The sequence below is a fragment of the Peromyscus maniculatus genome, chromosome 17, assembly GCF_049852395.1.
Source record: "Peromyscus maniculatus bairdii isolate BWxNUB_F1_BW_parent chromosome 17, HU_Pman_BW_mat_3.1, whole genome shotgun sequence".
NCBI lineage: Eukaryota > Metazoa > Chordata > Mammalia > Rodentia > Cricetidae > Peromyscus > Peromyscus maniculatus.
The window spans coordinates 41,041,793-41,068,929 of NC_134868.1; the positions used below are offsets into that span (position 1 = coordinate 41,041,793).

A 27,137-nucleotide genomic window follows, 5' to 3' on the forward strand; every position below is an offset into this window, starting at 1 on the left:
CTGCAGGAAATTTAAATCAACCAAATCTTTTTATCTTTACGTTCCTTATTACGCTATCTTACACAATACAGTCAGTTTCATTTGAAAAGATGGCCATTGAAGTCATTATGTCATACCATGGGAGATGATGGTGCTAAGAGTGTGCTTATGAATGGGATTCCTACATGATGCAGGTGTGGGCTGCCACATTCTGAAAGCCCTTAATTCAGGAGACTCCCAGATTGAGATAGAGATGTTTGGATGTGCTATAGATGTTCTTTGTCAGAAACAGCTTCATCCAAAAACTGCCCAAGAACCTTTGTTCCTAGACAACTGCTGAGACACTGAGTTACTCTTGGGAGTGTTAGTTACTGATCATGCTCTGATGAGATGTGACATTTTACTATCAGCAACCCAGAGGTCTTTTACTCTATCACTGGCTTTGCAGGGTAAAGGTTCAATTTTCATTGGGGGGATTTATTATTTATTTAGGTAGTTAGGTTGTTATTGCTACCACTGTTCATCATCATCATTATCATTATTATTGGGGGAACTTAGGGATGAGAGATGCAGTAATTTTTTTTTCTGTCCTTGGAGGATGATTGTTTAGTTCGGATCATTATTCATGGGATTTGGCAAATATACTAAAACTGAAGACTCAGCATATTATGATTTTTGTCTGGGCCTCAAATGGAATTTTCCTAGGGAATGGAGGGAATAAGTCTTCAGATTGGAACTTCACAGGATAATGATACTTCATGGATTGTAGCACAGGGAGGAGCTTTGCCTTGAGGATAATGCCGCTCCTTTGAGGCTAGTAGAGACACATTCAGTTTGCTGACTCATGTTCGGCTAGCTTCATTAATGAGGGAATTAAACAGTGACTAGAAAGGGATGTGAGGAGTCCATTGGGAGGGCATCCAAGGAACTGAGAGGACAACTACCACTTTCCAGACTGTCATGGACTGCAAGGAGTTCTGGGTCATAAACAGGAAGTGCTTCTGGACCCAGGCTGAGAGTGCGGGAGGGTGAAAAAGCCTTGTGGGTGAGTGCAAGTGCAAGTGCAAGTGCAAGTGCTAGTGTGTGTGTGTGTGTAAGAGAGAGAGAGACAGAGACAGAGAGGGGTTGATAAACCACCTCCTCCTCATGGTGGGAAGAGGAGCAGGAACCTTGGCCAAAGAGCCCCATGTGCTGGCACAGAAAGAACAAAGGGAAGCAGACTATGTTTCTGTGACTTTAGCCATCATTTAAATATTTAGGCATTGTTCCCTACTCTAGAAACTATCAAGTAAAAGATCTTTGATGTAGTAGAACATTATGTTCCCAAATCCGATTTTATTAGCTTAATGGTCTCTCCTTTTGTGTGGTATGCCCCTGGGGCACTGTCACCTGGAAGCTGAAGGTATTTGGAAATGACTGCTGTACATATCTAGGCAAATAACAAATTGGTGTTGTGTGGAAAGAGTTTGTCTCCCATGGAACAACGATTGGTAAAAGATACAGTAGTGAAGTGTAATTCACCTTAGCAACCACCTCGGTTTACTAATGTATGTGAATAATTTAGAGGAAATATGGAAAGTAAATTGTCAACATATCATAAAGGATACATACTAAAAAATCCAGAAGGCAGTATAGAGAAGTTCTCTGTGGAAATTGCGTACTGATTGTGAAGTGCAGCCTTTCAGCTACCCTTAATTTACTTATTCCTTCCAAGCATGTTATACAACTGGAGCTTTATGGAATTTATGCCCTATGGAACCTGGGAGCACACAAAGAAGTAAAAAGGGTAGGCCAGGAAGCACCCTTGAGAAACTACTTCTGAGTAGCAATTATTTTTGTAACATGGGTGCTAGAAACCAGCCCTTCTGCATGACAGCTGTGTGCTTTAATCCAGCATCTCTCGTCCTAAGACCCAAGAAAGTATCTGGGGTTTTGTTTTGTTTTCTTTCTTTCCTCTTCCTTCCCCCATCCTACTCTTCCTTCTCCCCTCCTTTTTTGGGAGGGGAGGCGGTCAGGGCTTGAATTCCACTTGTAGTGTGTAGCTGAGATTATGCCTGCTTCTACCTCCCAAGTGCCAGGAGTTGAGGTGTGTGCCCCAGTCCTGCTGGCTCTGAAATTCTTTTTTTTTTTTTTTTTTGGTTTTTCGAGACAAGGTTTCTCTGAGTAGCTTTGCGCCTTTCCTGGAACTCACTTGGTAGCCCAGGCTGGCCTCGAACTCACAGAGATCCGCCTGGCTCTGCCTCCCGAGTGCTGGGATTAAAGGCGTGCGCCACCACCGCCCGGCTTGGCTCTGAAATTCTTAACATACATCATTTCCCCCATCAGTCATTTATTGTATTTAGATATAGGCTTCTTTTTCTTAATTTCTACATGTTACTTTCCTTTATTTTTATATAGGGTTTATTTGATTTTTCCAGAGAGGCTCCCCTTCATCAAGGAGATTTTCTTTCAACCCAACTGACATTTTAGTTTTCCTTACTGTGCTGGTCATAGCACCCAGGGCTTACACATTCCGGTCAACTGCTCCCCCACTGAGCTACACCCAGCCCTCTGTTGATCATCTTAACGGAGCAAACACAACATTCTGCTGATTTACAATACTGTATGTTTCATATGTAGTCACTGAGTTGTCATTAGGTGCTTCAGTGAAAGGACACCTTTCAGATTTCCACAACTAACCCCCCAGTGCATCTTCTCTCTTATTGATAAAGCAGGCATTTTGTTTGACAAGCTGCAGACAGCTTTTGAAGGGAAGTGGATTAAGCATTAATGGTTATTAAATCTTTAGTGATGTATGGGAAATTCATCTCTTTTCTCTTTTTTTTTTTTTTTGGTAGGGCTTGGAAAGAACATAGGGCCTTGCACATACTAGACATTGCTCTACCACTAAGCTCCATCTAGCCCCAAGGACTCATTTTGATTGCTTTTTTTTTATATTAAAAAATCATTGAGTGTACCTACTCCAAAGCCTAAGATGTTCTCTGTCACCACAATCATAATTAAGTATGTATTAATAAGATATAGTCTACAAATCAAAGATCAAAGGAGAACCAAAGAAAAAAGTTGACCTTCCTCATATAATATGGACACACACACACACACACACACACACACACACACACACACACATTTATGTAATGGGCAAGAATCAGGTGTTTCATCAGTGGCCCAGAGATATATTTAGGCGCTGCATCTCCAGCCCCATTTGTCACCAGGAAAGAATCAATTCTACCTTTTTCCTTTCTTTCTCCATGGCCCAGATCCAGGAAGGTATTTTAATTGATTGGTGGGCAGACTTCTAACACAGACAGAACTGTCAAGGCAAGTGCCTTCGTTTCTAGTACAGTGGCTTTACCACATGATTGGGTAATAAAGCTAAAAGCTGCCGAATGGTTCAGAATTATTTTCAGAAATTTATATCCTCTTTATTGCCATTACCTTGAGAAAGAGTTCAGACAAAGGACTTAGTCAGCATGCAATTATGGTATTAAGTAAAGCACAGAGCTTGGTCTAGAACTGGGATGAGGCTGTTTGTCACTCTGCATCCCAATCAGAAGACATTGAGGAGTCGGCTGCTGGTCCGACCGCCACTCTTTGAAGGTCCCCGCCTTTCTTCTCTGGGAGCATCCTGGACTTGGTTCTCTCAGCTCCCAGCCCTGTAGTCTCACTGTGATGTGTTCAAGTGTGGGTTCACTTTTCTTTACTCAAGATCACCAGACTTCCTGGACATTTCAATTTGCTTCATTCTGGAAAATTCTTGTCCAGTTATCTTCACAGATGTCCTGCATCTTAGTCTCTTCTCTCTGAAACTTGAACTGAAAGCATGTTGGCTCATCTTGCTCTCTTGGCTAGGTCGTTTTACCCCCCTACCCTTTCCTGCAAATTTGCCATTATTTCATCTGGTTTCGATGTTTCTCCTGACTGTCTTCCACCTCACTCACATGGCTCTGGTCAGTCTGTTGTTAAGAGTTGATCAAGTCCTTTATTTCATTTTATTTTTGTTTTTTGAGACAGGGTTTCTCTGTGTAACAGCCCTGGCTGTCCTGGAACTCATGTTGAGGACCAGGCTAACCTCAAATTCACAGAGATCCACCTGCCTCTGCCTCCTGAGTGCTGGGACTGAAGGCGTGTGCCACCGCCATCACCTGGCCAAGTTCTTTATTGTAATTATTAGCCCTTCCTTCACTTTTTAAAAAGAAAAAGAAAAGGATTTATCTTTATTGTATTTATGTGTATGGGTGTGTATGAACATGAACTTGCAGGTACCTGTAGAGGTCAGAGGGGAGTGTTGGATACCCTGAAGCTGGAGATACCTGTAGCTGGCTGTAAGCCACATTAGCGCTGGGAACTGAACTCTGGGGCCTTCTGTAGAAATGGCGAGTGCACTTAAGCCCTGAGGCATCTCCTTGGCTGCACCCACTCCTCCGCTTGTTTTGATTGTTTTCAAGTCATGTGTTTTACATTTTGTTTTCCTGAGACCTGTAGATACTTTCCAGTGTGACATTTATTTCTTTAAGCAGATTAACTGTTTTGTGTTTCCGAGGAGTGAATTTTGGCCTGTGTTGCCTTTCACTCTCCTTGCTTCCTTCTGGTGTTTTTCGGACTCCTCTGCTGGTCATTTCTCGTTAGAAATGACCATAGGCCTTCTTTAAGGCATAGAGTATTTCTCCAAAGATTGGTGTTGTTATCGCCGGACACTTCGAAATTTGAGGGTCTGTGTCTACCAGCTATGCTGACTTGGGTTTGGAAGAACTTATATGTCATCCAGACAATGTCCCCTTGGATTCAATGGTCAGGACGATGTGTTTCATTCTCTGGAGCTGGAAGATGGGGAAACTTAGCCTTGATTATCTGTGGATACGGCTTTGTCTGAGTTCGTCACAGACACACCCCCTGGGTATCCCAGTTTATAGTACTTAAAGGCTCTTTTTATGTAGCCATGTGTTCCCAGTCCTTCAATTTTATCTCATTCCCCACAAGCAGATGTCCTTAAAGAAGACTTGGCCGCAGCATGGCTCTCAGTTACTGGTGCCATGCATGCCAACATGCTCCCTGCCCTGGTGATCATGCACAAAACCTCTGAAACTGTAAGCAAATCCCCAGTTCAATGCTTTCCTTTATAAGAGTCGCCTGGGTCATGGTGTCTCTTCATAGTGACTAGGACAAGGCCCAAGGTTTAATCTCCAATATCTCTCTTGCCTTTCCCAATCTTTAGTCTTAAAAGAGAAAAATGTGCTATAAGATCATATGGTTTGACTAAGTTTTCCCAGTCAGGATTGTTAGAATTCCTAGCCGTTCCTCACATGCACTGTCCAGGAGCCAGGCAAGATGCTTAGTTATCCTAGGGCCTTACATCCTACGTAACCTGTGTGCTTCGTGGTCACGTGACCTATGACCATGCGTGGTATAGCTAAGTAAGCCCATATACACGTGTGTGAGAGGTTGGTGGGACCTATAAAAGTGAGTTCCACCTATTCCTTCTTTCTTTTCCTGCACAGCCATACTATAGGTCTATGTACACCCCTTCTATTCCCTTCCCTTAATAAACTTGTATAGTGGGTTTTGTTGTGCCTCGTGGCTTCTCTCACACGGTAAACAGTGCTGCTTAATGAATACCAAGACCAGGCTTTAACCTATGTGTCTATTGTCTGGTGCCACAGTTTCTCTACAAATACGCCTGACGCTCTACTCTTCGTCCCACCTGTGGCTTACAAACTTTGATATCCCTTGGTTCAAAACTTGTGTCACATGCTGTGGCATTGGTGTCAAAGGCTGTAGGTGGCCGCTTTACACAGCGGTGACTGTGTCAGGGTCGTCAGCATTACAAACATCCTTGCCGTCTCTTGAGGCATGTGCACTGTGCAGACTGGTGAAGGACTTGACATTCCACCTGAGTCAGGCCGTGGATGCTCTTGCTGCTGCTGGAGTTCTGGCTGGAGACGTAGCTGTTCTGACTGAAGGGGGAGGAAGAACAGCTGTGGGGCCCAGAGAAATCCTGGACTCAAGTAATCATATTTGGCAGGTCAAAGGTGAGCTTCAGCCTGCTGGGATTTGGACTCTATCCTGGGCTAAAGTAGTGTTAAAATTAACTCCAGGTGTTTCCTCGAGTCTTAATGCTGGAGTATTATTAAAGAAAAAAAAATAATAATGTGTTTGAGGATATGAGTGGGAGGGAATCAGCATTGCCCGCTTGGGAATCACTTACTTCTAAAAGAGGCCATTCCCTCTTGATAGTTGCTCCTGCATGTTTAAAAATCACCCTCCAAGTGTTTCTTTCGATAGTCCCGTTTCTTACAAAGGAGCTGTTATCACCCTTGTCTTCAAAAGAATGCTAAGTCACTGAGACCCTTTGAGCATCTCCAGCTTCATTTACACTGTGAAGTCTGGACTTTGCATTGTTGTAACCACGTGTTCCTAAGTTAATTTGTAGACAGAAAAGCTCGGTGTTATGACCCTTCGTTTGAAACATCTCAGCTATTTCCGAGGGTCAGGTGGTGGGAATATACCCAAGCCTACATGTTAGGCATGAAAACCTGTTTCAGAGGAGTCACTTCTTTTTGTTTTTGTTTTTCAAAACAGGGTTTCTCTGTGTGTAGCTTTGTGCCTTTCCTGGAACTTACTCTGTAGTCCAGGTTGGCCTCGAACTCACAGAGATCTGTCTGCCTCTGCCTCCCGAGTGCTGGGATTAAAGGCATGAACCACCGCTGCCCGGCTCAGAGGAGCCACTTCTGCTGGTGGTGAAAAGACAGGGATAAAGTGGTTATGTTACTGAAGCTCCTTGTGGGGTGAAATTTCTCCATAGGTATGGGATGTTTTTCCTCACTAGCTAAGACCCTTTTGTCTCTAAGATAGCTTACGTCTTTCTTTGACTTGGAGTCTTTCTGGCTGGCAGCCTACAATTGTCCCATGGCAATGCCATCCTTCTCTTTCTCTCCTCCAATTTCTACCACTTCTCCCGTAGAAATCCTAAGCCAAGTTGTTGTCTTCTGTTGGGGAAGCTTTGTGATCTTGCTCATTGTTTTCCCAAGAACAAGTCTCTCACCGGGAAAGAGCCTGGCACAGGAGTCAAGGCGAGATCGGACTGTAAGCATTGTCTTGGAGGCAATAAGTGTTTGTGATTGTGTGTCGTGTATAATCAGAACTCAGTCAATATTAAACATGACAGTGGGCTTTCAAGGCGAATGTTCTGAATGAATGAAGTTCTGTTAAGACACATCCTTTACTTTCTGCTGTTCTGTGTCTGATCACTCTGATAACTCAGAAATGTTCCCAGGCCAAGCCCCGAGCTCACCGCCCACCACTCCTCTGCTGAGCTCTTGCTAGCTTTCATCATCTGGTTTCCCTCGGCTTTATCTCCACTGCTAGTTCATTCTCTATGCTGCAAAGTTAGTTGGTTACCCTAGAAAGTTTGAGTTGGACCACAGCGGTCCCTCGCTTAAAAGGCATTTGTAACTCCCCTTCCCTTATTTAACTTTTTATCATATATTTCTTTCTTTTCTTTCATTCCACAATAAAAATTCATTAATTTGAATCTAACACTGGCTAGATAAGTATGATGGACATGTGATGCTGCTGATAAATAATTTAATAAATACAAAGACTAACTCATTGGGGTAAACTCAATTTGTAACAAATACTTAGTAAGACAACGAAAACTGTCTTTCTTAAATGCAGCTGTATTCTGGTATTTCTTTGATATCCTAAGTGTCCAGAGAGAAAATATGGTACCCTGGATTATAGGCACTGAAAAGATCGAACATTACAAACTTCTAGATACAATTTTCCTTCTCCCTTCCTTCCACTGTACAGCATGCTGGATCTCCATTGGATGGTCCAAGGTGTGTGTGTGTGTGTGTGTGTGTGTGTGTGTGTGTGTGTGTGTGTGAGAGAGAGAGAGAGAGAGAGAGAGAAATACGTTGTAATGTCAAGCCCTTTAAATATTTTAAACATCATGGAAGCTGAGAGGAAAAGGATTTTCAAAACAGAAAGTGTGTTTTGAAAAAACAAAGGGAAGGGGGTCTTAATTCTCCCGTTGTTACTAATGGCGAATTTCTCTGAGGTGTGATCAGTGTACAGCATTCTTCCAGCCATTTGCTCAGGAGAATCCATCCCAAGCACTTACTTGGTTTGGTGAGTTGACCAGTTTCTATATCTAGAACCACAGAGGTGAGGCTCACACCCTGCGCCCTGAGGAATCCACTCCATATTTGTCACTGCTCTAAGAACCCCTGACTCCTTTCTTTCTTATATTTTTTTAATGCAACCGTTTAATGATTTCTCTCTTCTTAAAATATTTTGCACACTTGGAACTGTTATACCTTCAAATTAGGTGGCCAGAAATGTTTGTGCTTTCTCAAGTTTAGCTTAGAAATATGGTACATCTGTGGCTGGCTGTGTGCACCTGTTCCATCTCCTGGGAGAAAGTTAATTTTACCTAAACTTCTCAGCCTGGCACTGCAAAGCCTCATAAATAACATAGCCTGTCCAGTTTGCCGTGGACATTCCTCCTCTACCCCCAGCTATTCTTTCCTCCACTCTTCCCTTGTGCTTTAGCTGCACGGTTGGTTTTCACTGTCCTAACAGCAGCGTCAGCTCACAGCTTTGTGCTTTGATCATGCAGTTCTGCTCTGTACCTGCCCATATCTGAAAAACTAACTCTTTGCTCCAAGGAGCCTTTTCATATCCCTTTGCTCTGTTTGTGCCTCCTTCTAGGTTTTCTTAGTACCTCTTCTCTTTAGCCCTACAATGATTCTTACTATTTTATATTAATTTAATAAAAAAGTCCTCTCTGCTCAGAAGTAATTGCCATGCAGAACGATTTCATCACTGGGTGGGGCTCCATGGAGGAACACATGCCTAGCTTTAACATGGACAAGATTTGGATTTTTTTCCCCTCTAGTATTATGGGGAGTAAATCCTTATAAAAGTGGAAAAAGTGAAATTATTTAAGCAAAAATTACTTTGTGGGACTTAAGACCTCTTCCCAAGAAGAAATTAATCTCAAATTATTTGTACAGTCCACTGTGTTAGCATCTCTAACCCATGGTTCATATTCCATTACTATACTCAAGGGAAGACCCACATGAAGGTTGGCTGGAGCTGGGAGTGCTGGCACACACCTGGAATGCCAGTATTAAGAGGATGGAGTAGGACGGTAGTAAATCCCAGGCCAGTCTGTGCTACACAGCAAGACCCTATCTCAAAATGTGCCCCCCACCACAAAAACAAAACCCACAACTTCTCCAGAGGTCACCAGACTGGGTTAATACAGTCTCAGCAAATATATAGAAGCAAATTGTTAGCAGAGAGCATGAAAATAGAAGGATAATAATCACATGGCTAGTTCAGCTAAGAGCCATGCAACACAAAGGGGCAAGGAGGTTTTCATGGTACCCTACCTGTGGAAGCCTTATGTAAAGAGAGGGATTGACAAGACCTATGAGATAATTCTGAGTGGCATGTGCATATGTTCATTACGGAGCTGCTGCCGTTAAAGGGTTAATTTGGGGGTGCTGGTCACGAGCATCGGTAGAACCGTCCTCATTATTTATTTTACTTTGAGAACTTTTTGTTTGTTTGTTTTTCTTTTTCAAAAAGAAGAGATTGGACAGCAGGCACCTCATTGGTGTCTGTCAGGAAAGTGTTACAAACATAATCACTACTTGCTTGTCTTTTTCTGCACACAGACATTGTAGTCCATAAATTTATTTCCTGTGACAGTCTTTCATAATTCATCAGGAAGGCAGGCTTATATAGGCCCCCAGTTTCTTGCAGAGGGTTTGTATTAGTTTAACAAATAATTATTAAGGACACACTCTGCTTTTTTATACTGTGCTATGTGCCAGAGGAAAGCAATGAATAGAACACATATGATCCTTACCCATAAGGAACTTGTACTGTGTCAACTTGTATATAAGCACTGGCTTATGTACAAAACTTCAAAAAGTGTAGACCTTGCCTTCTACTTTTAAAATTCGCATTCTACTTGTACTTCATTCCATGAGTCAGAGAGTCTTAAATGGGATTTCTGTTGTGGATATCTCCAGCAACAGATTTCTTCTTTCTTTTTATTATTTTTTTGAGTCTCACTTAGCCAAGGCTGCTCTCTGACTTGAATTCCCCATCTCCTGGCTCTACCTCTTGAGTGTGGGGGTTACAGATGGGCTCCGTCATGCTATATCTGTTTACTGGGGATCTAACCCAGGACTTCAGGGGTGCTAGGCAAGCACTCTACCAACTGAACTGCACCCCAATCCTTAACAGACACTTTTAGATACATATTAACTCTATTTTTAACAATTTTAAGATAAATGTTAAACTCAAACACTTATATGCGCTATCGTTGCTAATTAAATGTCCCAGTTAGGAGTTAACTGAACATTGATCCTTGTTTTGAAAGGAAACCTTTCTTTAAGATAAAGTATCACTAAGTTATTGATGCTTGTGGACTGTTGAGGTAGTCAATGATAAGGTCATCATGCTAATGTGAATAATGACTATGGTTAGTGGTGTGCAGCCGAGTGGTACAGGTATGTGAGTTCATCATGCTCAGAAAGTTACTCGGATTCAAACCTCTGTGGAGTATTTGTCTTAGTCCTTACTGTCCATTGAAGAAGAGAGCAGTTTACTTGTGACGATCTAGGTAGAAATCCCATATGCAGTACCTGTGAGCTGTGCTTAGTAGGGCCTGAAATGACTGTGGTGGGGAAGGTGGGTTCAGGGGGTTGAAGTGAGGAGTGAACATGGTACCATTTTCATCCTATTTCATGGACAATAAAGTAAGTCAGTAAGGACAGTGCTTCTAATTAAAGGCACAACAATGACATCTCCACCTGAAACCAGTAACAGTGGATGCTGGGCTGTGTTATGAATCCCTATTTAGAATCCTTTGCTCACTGGAGATGTTTTAGGATCATAGCTCCTTGGGCAGTTTGAGATGCTTATAAATTCATTTGGCTTGGCTAAAAATAATGTAAGTGGAAGGTTTTCTGCACCACCCCTTCACCTCTGATTGGGCTCTGTATCCAGGGCCATCACTATTTGACAGCTGGGAGAGCAGGTGCTCACTTTCAGGTCTTAGCCTCAGGGCTTTGACCTGTTCCTTCTTCTGCTCGAGGCTCATCTTCATGACTGCTCCTGTCCTCAGCACAGCCTTCATGGACACCTTTGACTTCACACAATCAGAACAGGGACCAGCATCTAAATTTGCTCTCACCCATCTTTTTCTTAGGCTATCCTGTTCAAACGTCCATTCCTCTTGCCCATGATTTTTACCTTTTTCTATTTGATAGCTCAGTCCACCTTTTTCTCAGTGTTGCTGATGGGGGTGAATTGGATAATTGTCAGTTCAAGTGACAATTGAGTCAATTGCCAGGGAGACGATAAAAGTAAACATTTGCATCACAGTGTATGTCCTCATACTGTAGATCTACACCTAAAATGTCAGGGCCAGAGCTGGAATCCAGTTTCTAAACTATGATTCCAGAATCCATGCAGGTGTTTTACGTGGCCCACTGCTAAGCCTTTTTGATGATCTTTTTAATCTTCCATTATTCTTATATTCTCAATTTGACTGCATTTAAAATTTTGTGTGTCTGACTTCTTTCCTGAAGTGTTTCATCCCGGGGGTCCACTTTCATTATTCTCACTTCTCCTTTTCAAAGAAATCATTGCAAATAATTCTAAAATCATATTTTAGAATCACAATGTAAGTGGCACACTCTTTGACTTTTTCTAGAGTTGATTTCCTCAATGTTTCAATTTGGATTGGAGAGTTACTTAGTAGTTCTCATCATAAAATCCCAGCATAGTTTTATAAACAGTATAAATGATCTCAGAGTCATCACAGGTACAATTTATTTGTAGTGTCATCCATACAACATAAGCAAGGAATACACTTAAGTCTCAACATAGTATAGTATCATATTACATAATATAAAAGTCCAATATATAATATCATTATATGAATTTCCTTCATTGCACCCAAATTTTCTTCTTTCTAGAACAATTATACAGAGTTATATTTCTGATGTCAGCATAGTTTCCTGTTCAATTGGAGTATATTATTCCAATTTGACATTTTAATCCCATCTATCTTTACTATTACTGAAAATCATTGACAACCATTAGGTTCATGATGCCACAACTTATGAAATTTAAGCAGAAGAGATTTTAAGATTTAGTTATTTTTACTTTATATATAGGTGTTTTGCCTAATTGCGTGTGTGTATCACATGAATGACTAGTGCCTAGAGGCCAGAAGAGGGCATCAGATCCCCTGGAACTGGAGTTACAGGGGGTCATAAGATGCAATGTCATTGCTGAGAATTGAACCTGGGTCCTCTGCAACAGCAGCAAGAGCTCTTAATCCCTAAGCCATCTCTCTACCCCCGCCCCCCCCCCCAAAAAAAAGAGGAGATTTCATAAATGACTGTCTAGCAACAAAACAAAAAACATTTTCTTGTATTGGATAGATGTAGTTGTTCTGATTCTAATGGGGGAAGGTAGTCCATGATGATATGTTTAATTTTATATCCTATGAGCCTCAGTTGGTTCTGGTGATTGCACTGAAAGCTATAGCGTTTGGGGTAGAGACAGGCAGGTCCCCAGGGCTCACTGGTCAATCAGTTTACCTACTTGGGCATTTCTAGACCAGTGAGAGACTCTATTTCAAAGTAGGGGCAGGGGGAGTTGCACAGTGCCTGAAGAATAACATCTACATTTTTTGTTTTGTTTTTAATGTGCTTTTGAAAAGGATTTTTTGATAAATATGCCCAAATACCTATCTTAAGATACCCCAATTTCAGCAATTCATTTATGTGATCTCCGTTTTATACTACACGTTTACCAGCTACTTCAAGACTTATTGAGCCCCAAACACTGTTCAGAATGCCCAAACATGAGAAAGCCAGTTCATGCTTCCATCTTAAAGAGGTGGCTGTTCTCTGTTGTTAGGGGAAAGATGATGTGTCAGGAACAGATGTGAACCCTGAACACACCAAGGCCAGACAAAAGCTAATAACAAATTCTAAATTCCCTTCCTTGCTTCCTGGGAATATGCCTTCTTTCTGTTCATGATCTGATTCTTCCCCAAATGTTGCAGTCAGCTTGTGACAGGGTCCATTCCTGCTGATCATTCTCCCTGGCATAGACATCCATGATGAGTACTACCACCTCATGATGTACAGTACTTCTGGGTGCTTCCTCTTTTTCTGAGATATGTGCTGCATTGCCTCTGTGGTCGCCTGACTCCTTCCCCGCTTTCCCACTAATGTGGTCACTTTGTAATTGAGTGGTTATATCGGCTCTGCTGATGATTGCCTAATACTATCACAGTTCCCTTCCTGGAATATCTGAGGATAGAAGTGGGATGGGGGCTTGGGGGTGAGCAATGGTAATAAAATGAATTGATATGTAGGTGGCATGGAGATAGCATGAACAATTGAGGAAATAATGCCTTACATTTCTTAGCTGAATAGACGTTTGTGCCATTTTTGAGTAAAGCAACTCTTAATAAAGATTGGGGTCTCAAAGAGCAGGTCAGTCCTGGAGCTCCTAAGGTCCCTGTAGGTATTCATATTCTTGGTTCCCTGGGAGCAAATATAAAGCAAAAGGGTGAGGGGGTACGTCTTCTTTCTTTTTATGAGGATTGAATGGCTGTACAGTAAGGTAATAAGGAAGGTATAGCTGCCCACTGTCAGCTTTTTTTATAAGACCTTCTTGGATTACAAAGGCTTTCTTTTTAGACACAATATGTTGTCCCTTACGGCTTCCCACCCTCAGTGTACTGACAACATGTCTCATATATAAGGCCTGTGGATGAGGGAAATGCATGCTCACAGAACCTCAAGACATTTTACTTCTTCCTCTGTTTCTGCCACCATCATGGTTAATACTCTCTTGAGTCTTTTTTGGATGCTGACAGCAAAGTGTTGTTGTTCAGAGTGTTGGCCCTGTAGCTGTTTAAGAACAGTCCTCAGGGCCTGCCTGTAAGCTGGGCTAGGCTAGGTTCTGAAGTGTTTATATTTCTACAGCTTTTGAATTATTTTAGGAGGATTTTCCTCCTTGTAAATAGATTGGCTCATACTTCTCTAGACTTGCTGAGCCTTTCTGGTTCTGTTTCACAGTGTTCCCTTGTGTTATGTAAGATATTTGAGGTATACCAACGTTATGTAAGAAATAGCTTTCTGCAGAAATAGAGTTTAAATATAAATTAGTGAGGGATTTCATTAGACACAACCCAGAGTTGAATGTAATGCTAATTTCTGAAGTCTTCATTTGGGAATTTTGTTTACATTGTCCAACTGATTAGAATTTTGATAGTAAGTGATATTTTTCAAAACCAACAAAATTTATTGCTGTGTATAGTCACTAGGAAAAAAATTGGTTTGTCAACTAAAATGTCAGATTGAAGCACATTCCTCCCAATATGTAGGCTTGGTCTCTTGAAGCCCAAACCTTTGCAAAGCCCTGGACATGTTTGCAGAAGTCCTTTTTTGATTTAAAAAAACTATACTGTTGTCATTAGGATGCTAATATTTAGGCAGCAGTCCCGCTTAAAATATAAAATTATGCCAGTGATTTTGCTTCTCTGCCCTGATCACAGTGTGCCTGAAGAAGGGTCGGTTCTTATGGCTGCCGCTGAAGCCTAGCAGCTTGAACGATGACCCCATCTTTTCAGAAAGCTAAGGTGAAAGGGATGAAATGGTTGCTGGAGTCTGTGTCTGGGGCTGAACTTCTTTTCCTGAGCATCCAGGGGCTTTTACCCTCTGTTCCTTGGCATCTATAGAAAAAGGCCCTTATAGAGATCAACACAGAGCATCCCAATGTCTTATGCTAAGAACAGAGTATATAGTCTTAATAGGACATGAGGAGGAAAGGTAAGGATAGATGCAATAAATGCTAAGGACAGATGCGATAAATCCAGTATATTTTACATACATCCTGTGCATATAAAATTTGGGGGTTTCTTTTTTGGACCATGAGTAGAATATTGGGAAGGTGAAGAGATAAATACTGGCTTAACTGCATCCAGGTTGATTTGTTTGTTTGTTTTAAAGCTGAAGCCTTCCAACATTAATGGGATAAGTAAGCATCTCATAGTTGCTGATGTTAAAAAAAAAAAAAATCAATACACTTGGTGTGGAAAACTCTACTAGTTTTCTGTTGCTTTGGTAACAGACTTTTGTAACCTAAGGGCTAATGCAAAGTTGCCACCTTTCAGTTCTAAACAGAATTTCAAGATGAGACTCACTGGGCTGCATGAGGCAGCCTGAATTCCCTGGCCCCTGGCCTCCTCTCCTATGACATTGCTACATTTTTTGTTATTCTAGGGAGGAGAGAATCTCTTCCTTTCAGGCTCACATGATTAGATTGGAGCACTTGTGGAGGGCAGCATAATCTGCCCTTCTTAAGGTCTTTAACCTGAATCACGTCTCTCAGGTCTCCTTTGCAGGGTTTCTAGGCCTTTTGGCCAAGATCTAGTGTCAAGTTTCTGCATGTAAGGTGACATTTGTGGGCTTTGGGGATTACAATTTAAGCATCTTTGCGGGTCATTATTCTGCCTGCCACAGAAATGAAGTGATCTTTCTTTGGTCTCAGCTCCAAGAAGGCTGTTACTTAAAAACCTTATATTAGTTTAGAAAGCTTCATAAATTGCTAAAATTTACCAAAGAAATGTTACTGTAGGCTTTCAAAGTGACTTTACATCAATGTAGCAGGATCTAACTACTTAATAATTAGTTGATTGTATATAGATTTAATGATCGACTTTCAGGATCAATTTGAAGAGAAAAGAAAGCTTCACGATGAAGCTGGATAAACATAGCCACCCAACTATAACTCTCATGCTTTCAGATTGTGCTGATGAAAGATTTATTTCATAAATCAGATTACAGTGTAATCAGTTAGTGGGTTCTTTATCTGTTTTTCCATAACTAGGATGGAAGTTTCATGATACTGGGGACCATGTTAGTCTTGTTTATATCTGCATGTCAAGGACAGAAAGTGGTGGTAAGTCCAGAAGAGCTCACAATAACATGTGCATAGTGATTGGAAATCATGAAATGTCTAAGAAAATGAAGTTACTGATTTGAATGAGCTAGGATCTGGATGCTAGGCACAGGCCAGAAGGAGGCCTTATAGGTCAACAGAGAACATTCCAATGTCTTATGCTAAGAACAGAGTATATAGAGTTAATATGTCATGAATAGGAAAGGTAAGGATAGATGCAATAAATCCAGTATATATATTTGGTTTTTCGAGACAGGGTTTCTCTGTGTAGCTTTGCACCTTTCCTGGAACTCACTTGGTAGCCCAGGCTGGCCTCGAACTCACAGAGATCCACCTGGCTCTGCCTCTCGAGTGCTGGGATTAAAGGCATGCACCACCACTGCCCAGCCCCAGTATATTTTATATATACCCTGTGCATTAGAAGGAAATTAGCAGCTTGTTAGCTATAGAGTTTTTGAGACACAGTGAAACATGGCTTATTTATTCTAGCACTAAGCAAACATTACTGTGCTAGTTACAAAGGATAAAACGATATTGTAGATGACAAAAGAGTAAGCTTTTTGTCCCCTTGGAACAAAAACCTATAATGATAGCAAGCACTGAATTAAATGGAATAATAATGGTTTTATGGGAACACAGGACAGAGATGCTTACTGTAAAATTGAACTTAGTCACCATGAGTTCTGGGGAAAATCATTTTAGATTTATAGACAGGTTACAAAGATAAGACAGTTCCTTTAATGCTCTATAATCCTATTATATTGCTCAAAGGAAGTTACAGGTCTATTGGCCAAACGGTAGACCTTATTTACATCTCACCACCTTTTAGCACTGAAATGAGATGATGTAGAAAACTCCTCTCTGAACAGCAGACCAAGTCATAGTAGTCCACGAAATGCCACCTGGAGACTCCCAGGGTCGGCCACTCCTGGTGAAAGTCGCCCTGTCTGAATGCAGCTGTAAGCATCTAAACCTGAAGTCTCTATCTAAAATTCTAGTAGAGGAAGCTCACAGGCCGTCCGTTCTCCCCATCCTCTACAAATGTGCTAGTTCCCTTTCTGCATGGTACCGGGGATGGGACTCGGGGCTTCATGTTGACAGGATGAGCTTTGTATCACACTAGCCCTATGGCTTCCGGAAGAAGCCAAACTTCCTCTCCCGTGCTTACCACGTGCTGGAAACATCCCATTCAAAGCAGGACATGGTACCTTGGTTCTCCTTGGCCACTGTGAAGTAAAAACCCACTTTACAGATCGACAGGATAAGGCTCCATCGAGAAAACCTGTCCAGTCATAGAGTGTTCAGTGGGGAAATGAAGAACTGAAACCTGGTATGCCTGGCTGGCTCCCAAAGCCTGAGTTTTTGATTTTTCCACACCACATCCCCCCCATATGCTGCTCCCTGAGTCACTTTCCCATATAGCCTCCCAGAATAAGCATTTTCCAAGTTATACTTATTATGCAAAGCTTCATTTCCTTTTTTTTTAATCCTAAAGCTATTTGCCTTGTACGTCAAAAGTTTTCTATGAATTACAGTGTCCTGTGACTCTATAAAAAAATGCCTTGGCTCTTTGGGAGTCTTCATGACTTAAAGGACCCTGGTGGCTTTTCACTCTTGTCCTTGAGGACTCTACCACCTTTGGCTTATTCTTTTAAATTGACTGCCCTCCCTTTTAAATGTCGTAATGCTCTTTTAAGTAATTACCACCTCTCCAACAAATACCCATCCCTAAGAATCTGAAGATATGAAACTTTCTCCTTCTGGCCTTTCCCATGGGGCAGAAGTCAAGTGATAAGGGTGCCTTTGTTCAGTTGTCCAAAGACTGTCGGTAATGGGGCGAGCCAAACAACCTTTAAACATCCCCAGAAAGCCTCAGTTTAGAAGATGAAAATAAATTCCCTCTTTCAAGGGTAAAAAGAATATTTTAGTGACATCAATTAACTAAATGTCATTCAATTTGAACAAAGGAAAAAAATGGCTAAAAAGGCAAAAATTAGCACCTCAAAGTCATGGTAATGTGACGAAGTGAATCTAGAGATAAGTCTTAGCATGATGAAGCCATGCTTACCTGGCTCTTCAAGTGACCGGTGTGTTAGAACTTGGAAAGAAAAGAGGAGGGGGAGGGGGAGACGGAAAATAAGAAAGCAATTACAAGAACAGGGAAAAACAAGTATGTCAATTCTTCTATCTATGTCAGTTTTCTATTTGATTGGCACTTATTTTCCGTGATGTCACAGGTCTGTATTACAAAGAAGGGAGGAAAACTGACTTCTGACCTCAGAAAAGTTAGAATGTATAAGCTCACATCGCCAGAAATTCGCTAGGCACCCTCAGGTAAACAGCTTTTTGGCACATGCACACCGAGGGGCTGGCCTGTCATGGAGCCCGCGGGATGTCTCTGTTGAGCTGAGTGAGAGGGTCGGTCTCTAATTGGGGGCAGCTGTGGCCACAGCACTAATTAGCCAGGCCTGTTGAACACTCGAGCGCCAAGCTGTTGGCAACCGGGCCACGACTTAATCCAGCACTCCGTTGTCAGGGCGTGTTGCCTTTACACCTTGACAGAATGACAGTAATCTGTTAGAACCCCTTTGTTACTGTGTCCTCATGGAGGGGTTATCGCATTTCAGTGAACACCAGCACAAGACAGAGCTCCTCGACCCCTGTGGCATGTGGTCTGTGTGACAGATGGACAGCCACGGAGCCTAAAGTGTTTATCTTTTTTATCATAGCAAGTTCAAGTATTCTGCTTTCTTTTATTTTCCCATAAATCATCAAGGTTGCTCAGAAAATGCAGCAATTTTACATATCATGCTTTTCTCCCAGACTGTCTTTTGCATGAGTACAGAACTGATCTACCACTTGCTATAGCCCAGATTTTCTTTTTTTTTTTTTGGAAAACATACTCACTATTAAGAGATAATTTAGTTCAATCTTGAGGACATTTTCATCATAAGATAGGAAGAAAAATTGCAAAGGACCGTTTCTGGCTTGGTCATTGAAAAGAAGGGCTCTCCCCTCAGGTTTGTGTGTTCAGGGCCTCTCTCCATAATGCCAGCTGTGTGATGCCAGGCAAGTAACTCTTTTTCTCTGTTTCCATTTCTTCATCTGCATATTTGGTGTAAGCATAATAACACTTGAGCCCTGGGATTGTTATATAACAAGAGATAATGAGTACAAAGCTCTTAGACCAGAGCCTGGCACATAGCAGATGTTTAATTAGCGGTTACCATGCTGAGGGGATATAGTGTTGAAGAGACTAAATGGAACTTATTGTAACACCGTCCTGTTGCTTTGGAGAACACTATAATAGTATCTTTATGCATTTACTTCAAGTGAACTACTGAGAGGAGATGAGTGTTTTAAGCAGCTCCGGTTGGGAGGTGAGTAGGATGGTACACACCTCTAATCCCAGGTTGGTGACACAGTGCACCATGGCTTTGAACTGTAGAGAAAAGAAGGATGACTAATTGCAACAAACATAACATCAATTTTGAGTCTGAAAACTTGCCCTTACCTATAAATTTGCATGCACTTTTTTCCTTGGAGAAATTTACAGTGTTGCAAGCCTCTTCTAGGTGTATACGGAAAAGTGATTTGGCTTTTATAGTTCATTAGAGTAATTTAAAGATGATTGTAGTTGCTACGAAATGAAATTGAAATGACCTTTCCTAATTCTCTACCATCCTTTCCCCCTCCTTTTCCATGAACTTCAAGCCTGGCAAAGGTGCCACAATGTAGAGGAATGTGCATGGTTCTTCAGAAGCCCCACACGGGCGAGAACAAGTGGCCATTTGCTCACCCGCAGGTGGACATAGTAAATATCCACCTCTGTGCTGTCTGAACCAGGACTGCTCAGAGGAAAGGGACACAAATGCTGCATTTGGGGACATGTGACAGTGACGTTCATTTCAGGAGGGAGACAGGGAGTAGATGAAAGCCATGTAGAATGGGGTTGGCTGATGGGGAGGAGCATCTGAGACCTGAAGGCAGAGGGATGAAGGTAGCATGTGGGTGCTCTTGCAGCATGGGGGTAGTTTGTGCACAGTGAGCTGAGTCTGAGGGATGCTGAGATACATTTGTGGAAAGTTCAAGACAAGGGTCTTTGCTGAGGCAGGGCATCTCACTCTAATGTGATGACCACATACGGGAAGTTCAGAAGAACAAAAGGAACTCAAAGTAAAAGAGAATAGACTTCATCATCTTCCATTTGGCTTCACATTTTATGAGTGGTGTGTAACAGTACAGTATTCGAGCCTGGGTCCCATAGAGTACCCAAAACATAAAACATTGCCAAAGAGCTCCTTCATCCCAACTGATACACTCTTTTGAGAAGTTAGATGTGTTCTCGTGGTCTCCTCCTTCCCAGTGTCTTCCTGATTCCTCCTCCTGCTCCTCTCCCCTCTTATTTCTGTTCTTATTCTTTGTATGTGCATATATTTCATGTGCATGTTTGCACTCATGTGCATGTTTGCACACATGTGCATGCACGCCTGTGGAGGGCCGGGGTGAGTATCTAATGTCTTCCCACTCGGGTTTTTGAGACATGGTCTTGGTGAACCTGAAACTCACCAATTTGGCTAGCCTAGAGCTGGCCACGTAGTCAACTGTATTCTCCTCTCCAGTATGGGATTACAGGTATGCGCCAATGTACTTGCCTTTTTATGTGGGTGTTTCCCAACTCAATGTTTCCATGCTTGTGTGATAAGCACTATACTCATCATCTTCTAACCCTCACACTTAGGTTTACACACACACACACACACACACACACACACACACACACACACACACACACCCCTACATAGGGACAGGCTTTGTAAAGGTTTTATGCAGGGACAGTTTTCCTGGGACTACAACCAAAGCACCATTGCTATTTGATAATATTTTTTTCAGGTTTCCTATTTAATTTGGTTGGCATATGGAGGATCTTCAGATCAACTGCACAAACCTGGAACACAATGACATGAGCTAATTCTTGACAGTCAGATCCTTTGTCGAACGGAGTCATGTGCAGTGGTGTATCTCACATATACATGTTAACTTTTCCTGCCCTTAACAGCACAGGGTGCTCCTTGAAGCAGCAGCAGCAGTGAGTAGATCGGAGAAGTGCAGAGGAAGGCTGAAAAAAGGCCCCTTAGATCAGCAGTTCTCAATCTGTGGGTCTCGACCCTTTGGGGGAGGGGATTGAATGACCCTTTCACAGCGATCACCTAAGACCATCAGAAAACATAGATATTTGCCTTACAATGCATAACAGTAGTAAAATTACAATTATGAAGTAGCAGTGAAAATAATTTTATGGTTGGGGGCTCACCACAATATGAGTGAGGAATTGTATTGAAGGAAGATTGAGAACAAAAAGATGAATGGTTCTTTTTGCTAATTCATTTTGCCTCTACCATGAATATTTAATTACCAATTAAATTATTGGAATAATGAACATATTCCCTTATAGTTTCCTATGATCAAGAAGAAAACTAAGTATTTTGGATGGCTGTTACCATTTTTTCCCCAGTGTGTGACATATCAATTATAGAAAATGGAAAAGGAGAAGGGGACTTAATATGCTTAGAAAACCTGCTTACATTGAGTTAGAGTTGGTAATGTCTTAGAACTTTCTATTTGCTTGACCATTAGTCTCTGTCAGTGCATTTCTAAGGGTGTGGATATGTTCATGCAATGTTAATCAAGTTTAGGAAGAAAGAAATGTTGAAAGAGTCTGCTTAAAACCTGCTCTGTCATTAGATCATTTCAGAGTGTGGGACCGTTGCCTTCTTAGGAACACTTACAAAGCACAATTATGAGCTGTAGCAGACCAGACCCAGCTATATCATGCCTAGGATGCTCTGGACACCCAAATTAAAAAAACAAAAACAAAACAACAACAACAAAAAACCAAATAAAACAAAATAAACAAAAAAACTTGACATTGAGTTTGCCTTCAACCACCTTTAAATTAACAGGCCATTTACACACCTTTAATCCCAGCACTCGGGAGGCAGAGCCAGACGGATCTTTGTGAGTTCGAGGCCAGCCTGGTCTACAGAGCGAGATCCAGGAAAGGCACAAAGCTACACAGAGAAACCCTGTCAAAAAAAAAAAAAAAAAGAATTGAAATGCAAGGTTTTTGTTTTGTTTTTGTTTTTTTCGTTTCAAAATTTAAGTATTTAGTTAAAGATATTGATTCCAAGTGTAGCCTCCACTCCTAGGCTTGTAGTTTGTGCCCATGTATTAAAAAGTAGTTGATGGAGTAATTTAGAGTTTCCAATTATTTTTAGATGTATTTTATTTCATGTGGTTGAGTGTTTTGCCTGCATATTTGTATGCACACCATGTATGTACACACCATGTGTGCACACTGCTCTCAGATGTCAGAGGATGGCATCAGGTCCCCTGGAACTGGAGTTACTTACAGATAGTTAGTTGTGTCAGTACTAGAAACCAAACCAGGGTCCTCTGCAAAAGCAGCAATTGTTCTTAACTACCAAACCATCTCTTCAACCCTTGTTTAGTTTTTTTTAATGAAATAAGCAGGGTTATATCATTTGAATAAACTACATGTCTGAGAGAGACTATTTTAATAATCTCTGGCAAAATTTATTCCACTGAAAATTGTTCCTATGGATGAATGAGGAATCATACAAAACCATCTGGGTTCAAATATTGCTTTGTAGTTTTATGAAAAATCTGAGGAATATTCAAGGCAGTTGATTTGAAATTATAAGGAAGGACTTATTGTCTTGATGTCCTGTATGTACTTGAATTTGGGCGCTGGCAGGTATGAGAAAGATGTTCATTGGCTACTCTTCTAGTGGTTACCACTAGCAAAATACCAGTGGGTCAGGTATGTGAGTTCATGGCTCCGCTGGGAGTCTGGGATGCTGCTTCCCCATTTACACTATAGATGTTTTTTATTCGGTTCCTTAAGAAGTGAGACCCTCGACAAAGTGGAAGTCCTTATGTCTTAAAGATCGTCCGTGTCACATAGGACAGTTAGACTATTTAGGAATGTAAAATGAGAGAGCAGATAGGACCTTTTCTCTTTGTGGGGTTTGGAACTCAGGGAGAAACTCAAGGTAGTTGCAAGTGGTGTTCTCACAGATACATGTTTATACATCCGGGTCAGCTGGGGAAGCAGACATTTTTAAGACCATATATCTGCAGGCCTTTGTCTTTGTACATTATGTACCTTCTCTTAAGGGGAGGTATGTGTGCCCTTAGGGACCATTTGGTAAGGACAGGAAAGATATAGACAGTGTTTCTTTTCACCAAGGGACCTAATAGGATTAGCCCCAACGTTAAGGTTATGACATTGACCCACAGGACAATTTCAGTGTAACACTTCTCAGAATTAAATGGCATCAATGATTTTTTGTTGTTGTTGTTGCAAAATTCACAATTGCAAACTTACCCAAGTCATCAAATGAGGAGTTAGTAAGTAATGAAAGGTCAGTGTGCTTGTAATCCTAGTGGATGGGGGATGCTGAGTTCCAGGTCGGCTTGGACCACAGAGGAAGACCATGCCTCAAAAAGGAAAGGTCCTTCAGGTGTTTACCTGCTGGGGATGCAGTTCAGTGGTAGCATGGTTTCATAGCACATGTGTGGCCTGGGTTCATCCCCAGCACTGCAGGGCAAAAGAAACTCCTATGTACTGAAAGGCGGAGCCTTTCATTTCATGTCAGAAAGACCAGATGAAATGCGTATGTTCTTTTGTGTAGGTATTTGCATCTATTTCTGGCTGATTTCCCCTAAGATGTCCACAGACACCTTCTAAGAACAAGATTCTTTTGCTCGACCACAGTGCAGCAATTGCAGCAGAGAAACTCAACTCTCACACGTTATTTTTACTTGGATTTCCCCCAGGAGTTCCACTAATGTCCCTCCTAGCTGCCCTTCTCCACAATTACTCATGTCTAGGTCAGCTTCACAGTCCTCTCTTGTCATTCATGACATTGACTTTTTTTTTAAGGCTTAGAACAACTTTATAGACTAGCCCTTATTGAATTGATCTGTTTTTGTGTGTTTGATATCAAGGCTGTGAAGAAATAAATAAATAAATGAAGGGGGAGGAGTTGAAGAAAAGGGATGTGAGAGAGAAGGATAAAAGGAAGGGAGGGAGAGAATGAGACTCTTGTTTTGTGAGAAAATATTTATGCAAATGAGAGACAACAGTCTTATAGTTGTGTTCGGACCTGGGTTCAGAATCTATGAACCAATGCCTGGAGTGGTAGAAGAGGGACCACAGACTTGCTGAGTTTTAAGTATCTCGAACTATATAGGGAATTTTGTTTATTGAAGCAAGGGACCAGATCTTGAGAATTTTGCTGGTGGAGTTTCAACTTTAATTTAAAATGCAGCTGTAAAGCACACACTCGTTCTCTTAGTTTGTGCGTACGTGCAGCAATTTATTTTACTTAATATATACAAGCCGGTCCCTCTGATGCCATTTGGCTCTCCCTGTTTGTTTCTTCTAAACCTTTCAGCAGACTCGGAAAATTATAAATGATCTTAAGGAGCTAATGGAGATAAATATAGGCGCTTGTCAGATATATTAAAATTTAGTGTTTTTAAAAACTTCCAAAGTGGAACCGCGAGCCATATCTCAAAAGCAAAAGTCCTGTGGAATTTGTTCAGAAAGCAAGCCTCACTTTGGTGCTGTCAAGAAAAAGTAGCCGAGGGTAGGAAAACAAAAACAGTCATAATCGTCAGATTTGGAAAGTCAGGAGCAGCTGAGTCCTCTAACCTGCTCCTGTGCCTGCCTCTGTAGTTTCCTGCAGCACTATCAGCCCCCATATAAGTGAGGGTGGTGTGTATCTACAGGGGTCCTGCTAAGAGACTGCAGCATTCAAAGGTTTGGGCTTTTAATTCCTGCGCTCACTTCTGACAGTTTTGGGGCTTGCCTCATAAGCGCAGAGCTGTAGAAAAACAAATAGCCTGAGTGGGCAGGGTATCCACTTTCTCCTCATGTGTAAGGCGACCTTGATTGTGTCCCTGAACTCTGGGTCCTCACCCAGAATGATTATGCACTGGGCCAGTGAGGTACAGTCTCATTTACTTGAGTTTCTTTTCTGGGATTTCCTGTTAAATCCTGAACTGAGCAGAAAAGTAGACTTTGTCGCTGGCCTTTTCGAGACTCAGCGGAAACTATGAGCTGCTGAGGTCTCTGGTTCTGTCATGGTTGATCATTAAATAAATTTGTGTGTGTGAGGGGGTGAAAAGCCATCTGTTTATTCTTTAATTGGAAATATTTTAATATAAAAATCAAATATACCTCGTAGACACAAAATGACAAGCCACCACATATACCTACCACTCAGCTTCTTGGTAGTCGGGTTTCATATTTGTGTGGCTTTATTACTTACTTGTCACTGTATGATTTTGTCCGTACACATTCTAGCACGTGGGCAGTTTTGTATAAATCAAAAATGATATCTTTCCTTTGCGGGATAATGTAAAGTAGCAGAATTTAGCTATTCACAGCTTCTGTTCTGAAGATTCAGAAATGCTAAGTTCATGCAGTATCCAGGACATGGCAATGGTGGTCATCTGGTGTGGTCAGTCAATATCTCTGAGATAGCAAGTGCAGGCCTAGTCAGGGGTGATGTTGCCAAAGGACTGGTGTCTTACACAAAGGGACGGTGTTTCTTTGATTTGGGGGTGGGGTACCTGTGATGCTTAATGAGACGAGTTTGATTCTACTTTCTACAAATGTCACAACCAAGAGGAAAGAAAAAATAGACTTAACAGCATTTACTCTGAAATCAGTTTCCAACTGGTAAATGGGCATGATGCTCCCAGTGCCTTCCTAGGGTTATGTGAATGTGTGATGTGGGGCCATGCAGCTCTAAAGACAAAGCCTGGTCCCATCCCAGCCTTAGCACACTGCTTTTGTTCAACCAATGATGTAGCTACTGAGATGTTTTAGGAAGGAGTTTATCATTCAGCCACCCTCCCCTTCTCTGTGATGAGTTTATTTTTCTCCTAGTTGGGGTCCATTTTGGTCTACTCATTTAAATGTATTATTATTATTATTATTATTATTATTATTATTATTATTATTTTGCCTTGGTTACTAAAACTTTTGGTAATGGGTTCTGATCAAGCTCGTTCAATGTTAACATGTTTCCTTTTGAAAGGCCGGATGATCACCGTGTTTTCTTCTTCTCCCTTCTGCTTTTCAGCCTTGCCTCCCCGACTGAAAGAGATGAAAAGCCAGGAGTCAGCTGCAGGTTCCAAGCTGGTGCTTCGGTGTGAAACCAGTTCGGAATACTCGGCACTCAGATTCAAATGGTTTAAGAATGGGAGTGAGCTGAACAAGAAAAATAAACCACAAAACATCAAGATTCAGAAAAAGCCAGGGTAAGTCACGTGCCTTTAGTAACAGAATCTGTGCCAGCAGTAATAGGCTCACACAGGACAGAAAAGTATACAGACCCTGGTATTGAATTTACTGCAAAGCGTGATATATGCTGAATGGGAAGAGTTTTGATTATGTAGTCGCCAGAGGTTGTCATATCAAGTAGGAAAGAACTTAGGAGTTTAAGATTCTTACAACTTTTGGGTGCAGCAATGGGGAGCTGACGAGCAAGCGGTAGGAAGTCAGATGGGGCTGGGAGGGAAGGAGGAAGATGGAATTAGTGGCAGCCAAAATTCCCAGCACCCACATAGCAGCTTACAACTCCAGTTCTAGGGGACCCAACACTCTCACACAGACATACATGCAGGCAAAACACCAATGCACATTTAAAAAAAAAAAAGAATTCCACAAGGATTAAAATACATTTTGAGGAAATCAGGGAAGATAATAACCCGTTACATATTTTCTTTCTTCTGAGCAATTCATTAATCGACATGACACCTTTAATGTGGTTCTCAGCTCTGAGAGGTTTTATTCACTGAAATCTCAGAAGACTCCTCTGAAGACCCAGGTTTTATAACAAAAGCAACATCAGAAAAAAAACCCTTTCTTCTTTCTGATTTCATAAGCTGTCTACCAAAAAACTGTCACACACTCATGAGCAAGCTGATTCTAATGTGAATGTAATTGAATGTTATCAAACTAATTACCCTGATGACAGTAATTAGAGATTTTTTTTTTCCTGGTTCTCATGGCTTTATTAGTTACACCACTTACCATTGTTATTGAT

The 27,137-nt window shown here is 41.5% G+C and overlaps 1 protein-coding gene across 8 annotated transcripts in view; it reads left to right on the forward strand.

Moving 5' to 3' along the window:
- The window catches only part of Nrg1 (neuregulin 1), a 200,576-nt gene that overhangs the window by 16,292 nt on the left and 157,147 nt on the right, over positions 1-27,137 (forward strand). For all 8 annotated transcript variants that reach the window (XM_042262915.2, XM_015992777.3, XM_015992783.3 and 5 more), the window contains exon 2: positions 26,172-26,349. In XM_042262915.2, the coding sequence (XP_042118849.1) occupies positions 26,172-26,349 (178 nt within the window). The remainder of the gene's footprint in view (positions 1-26,171; positions 26,350-27,137) is intronic.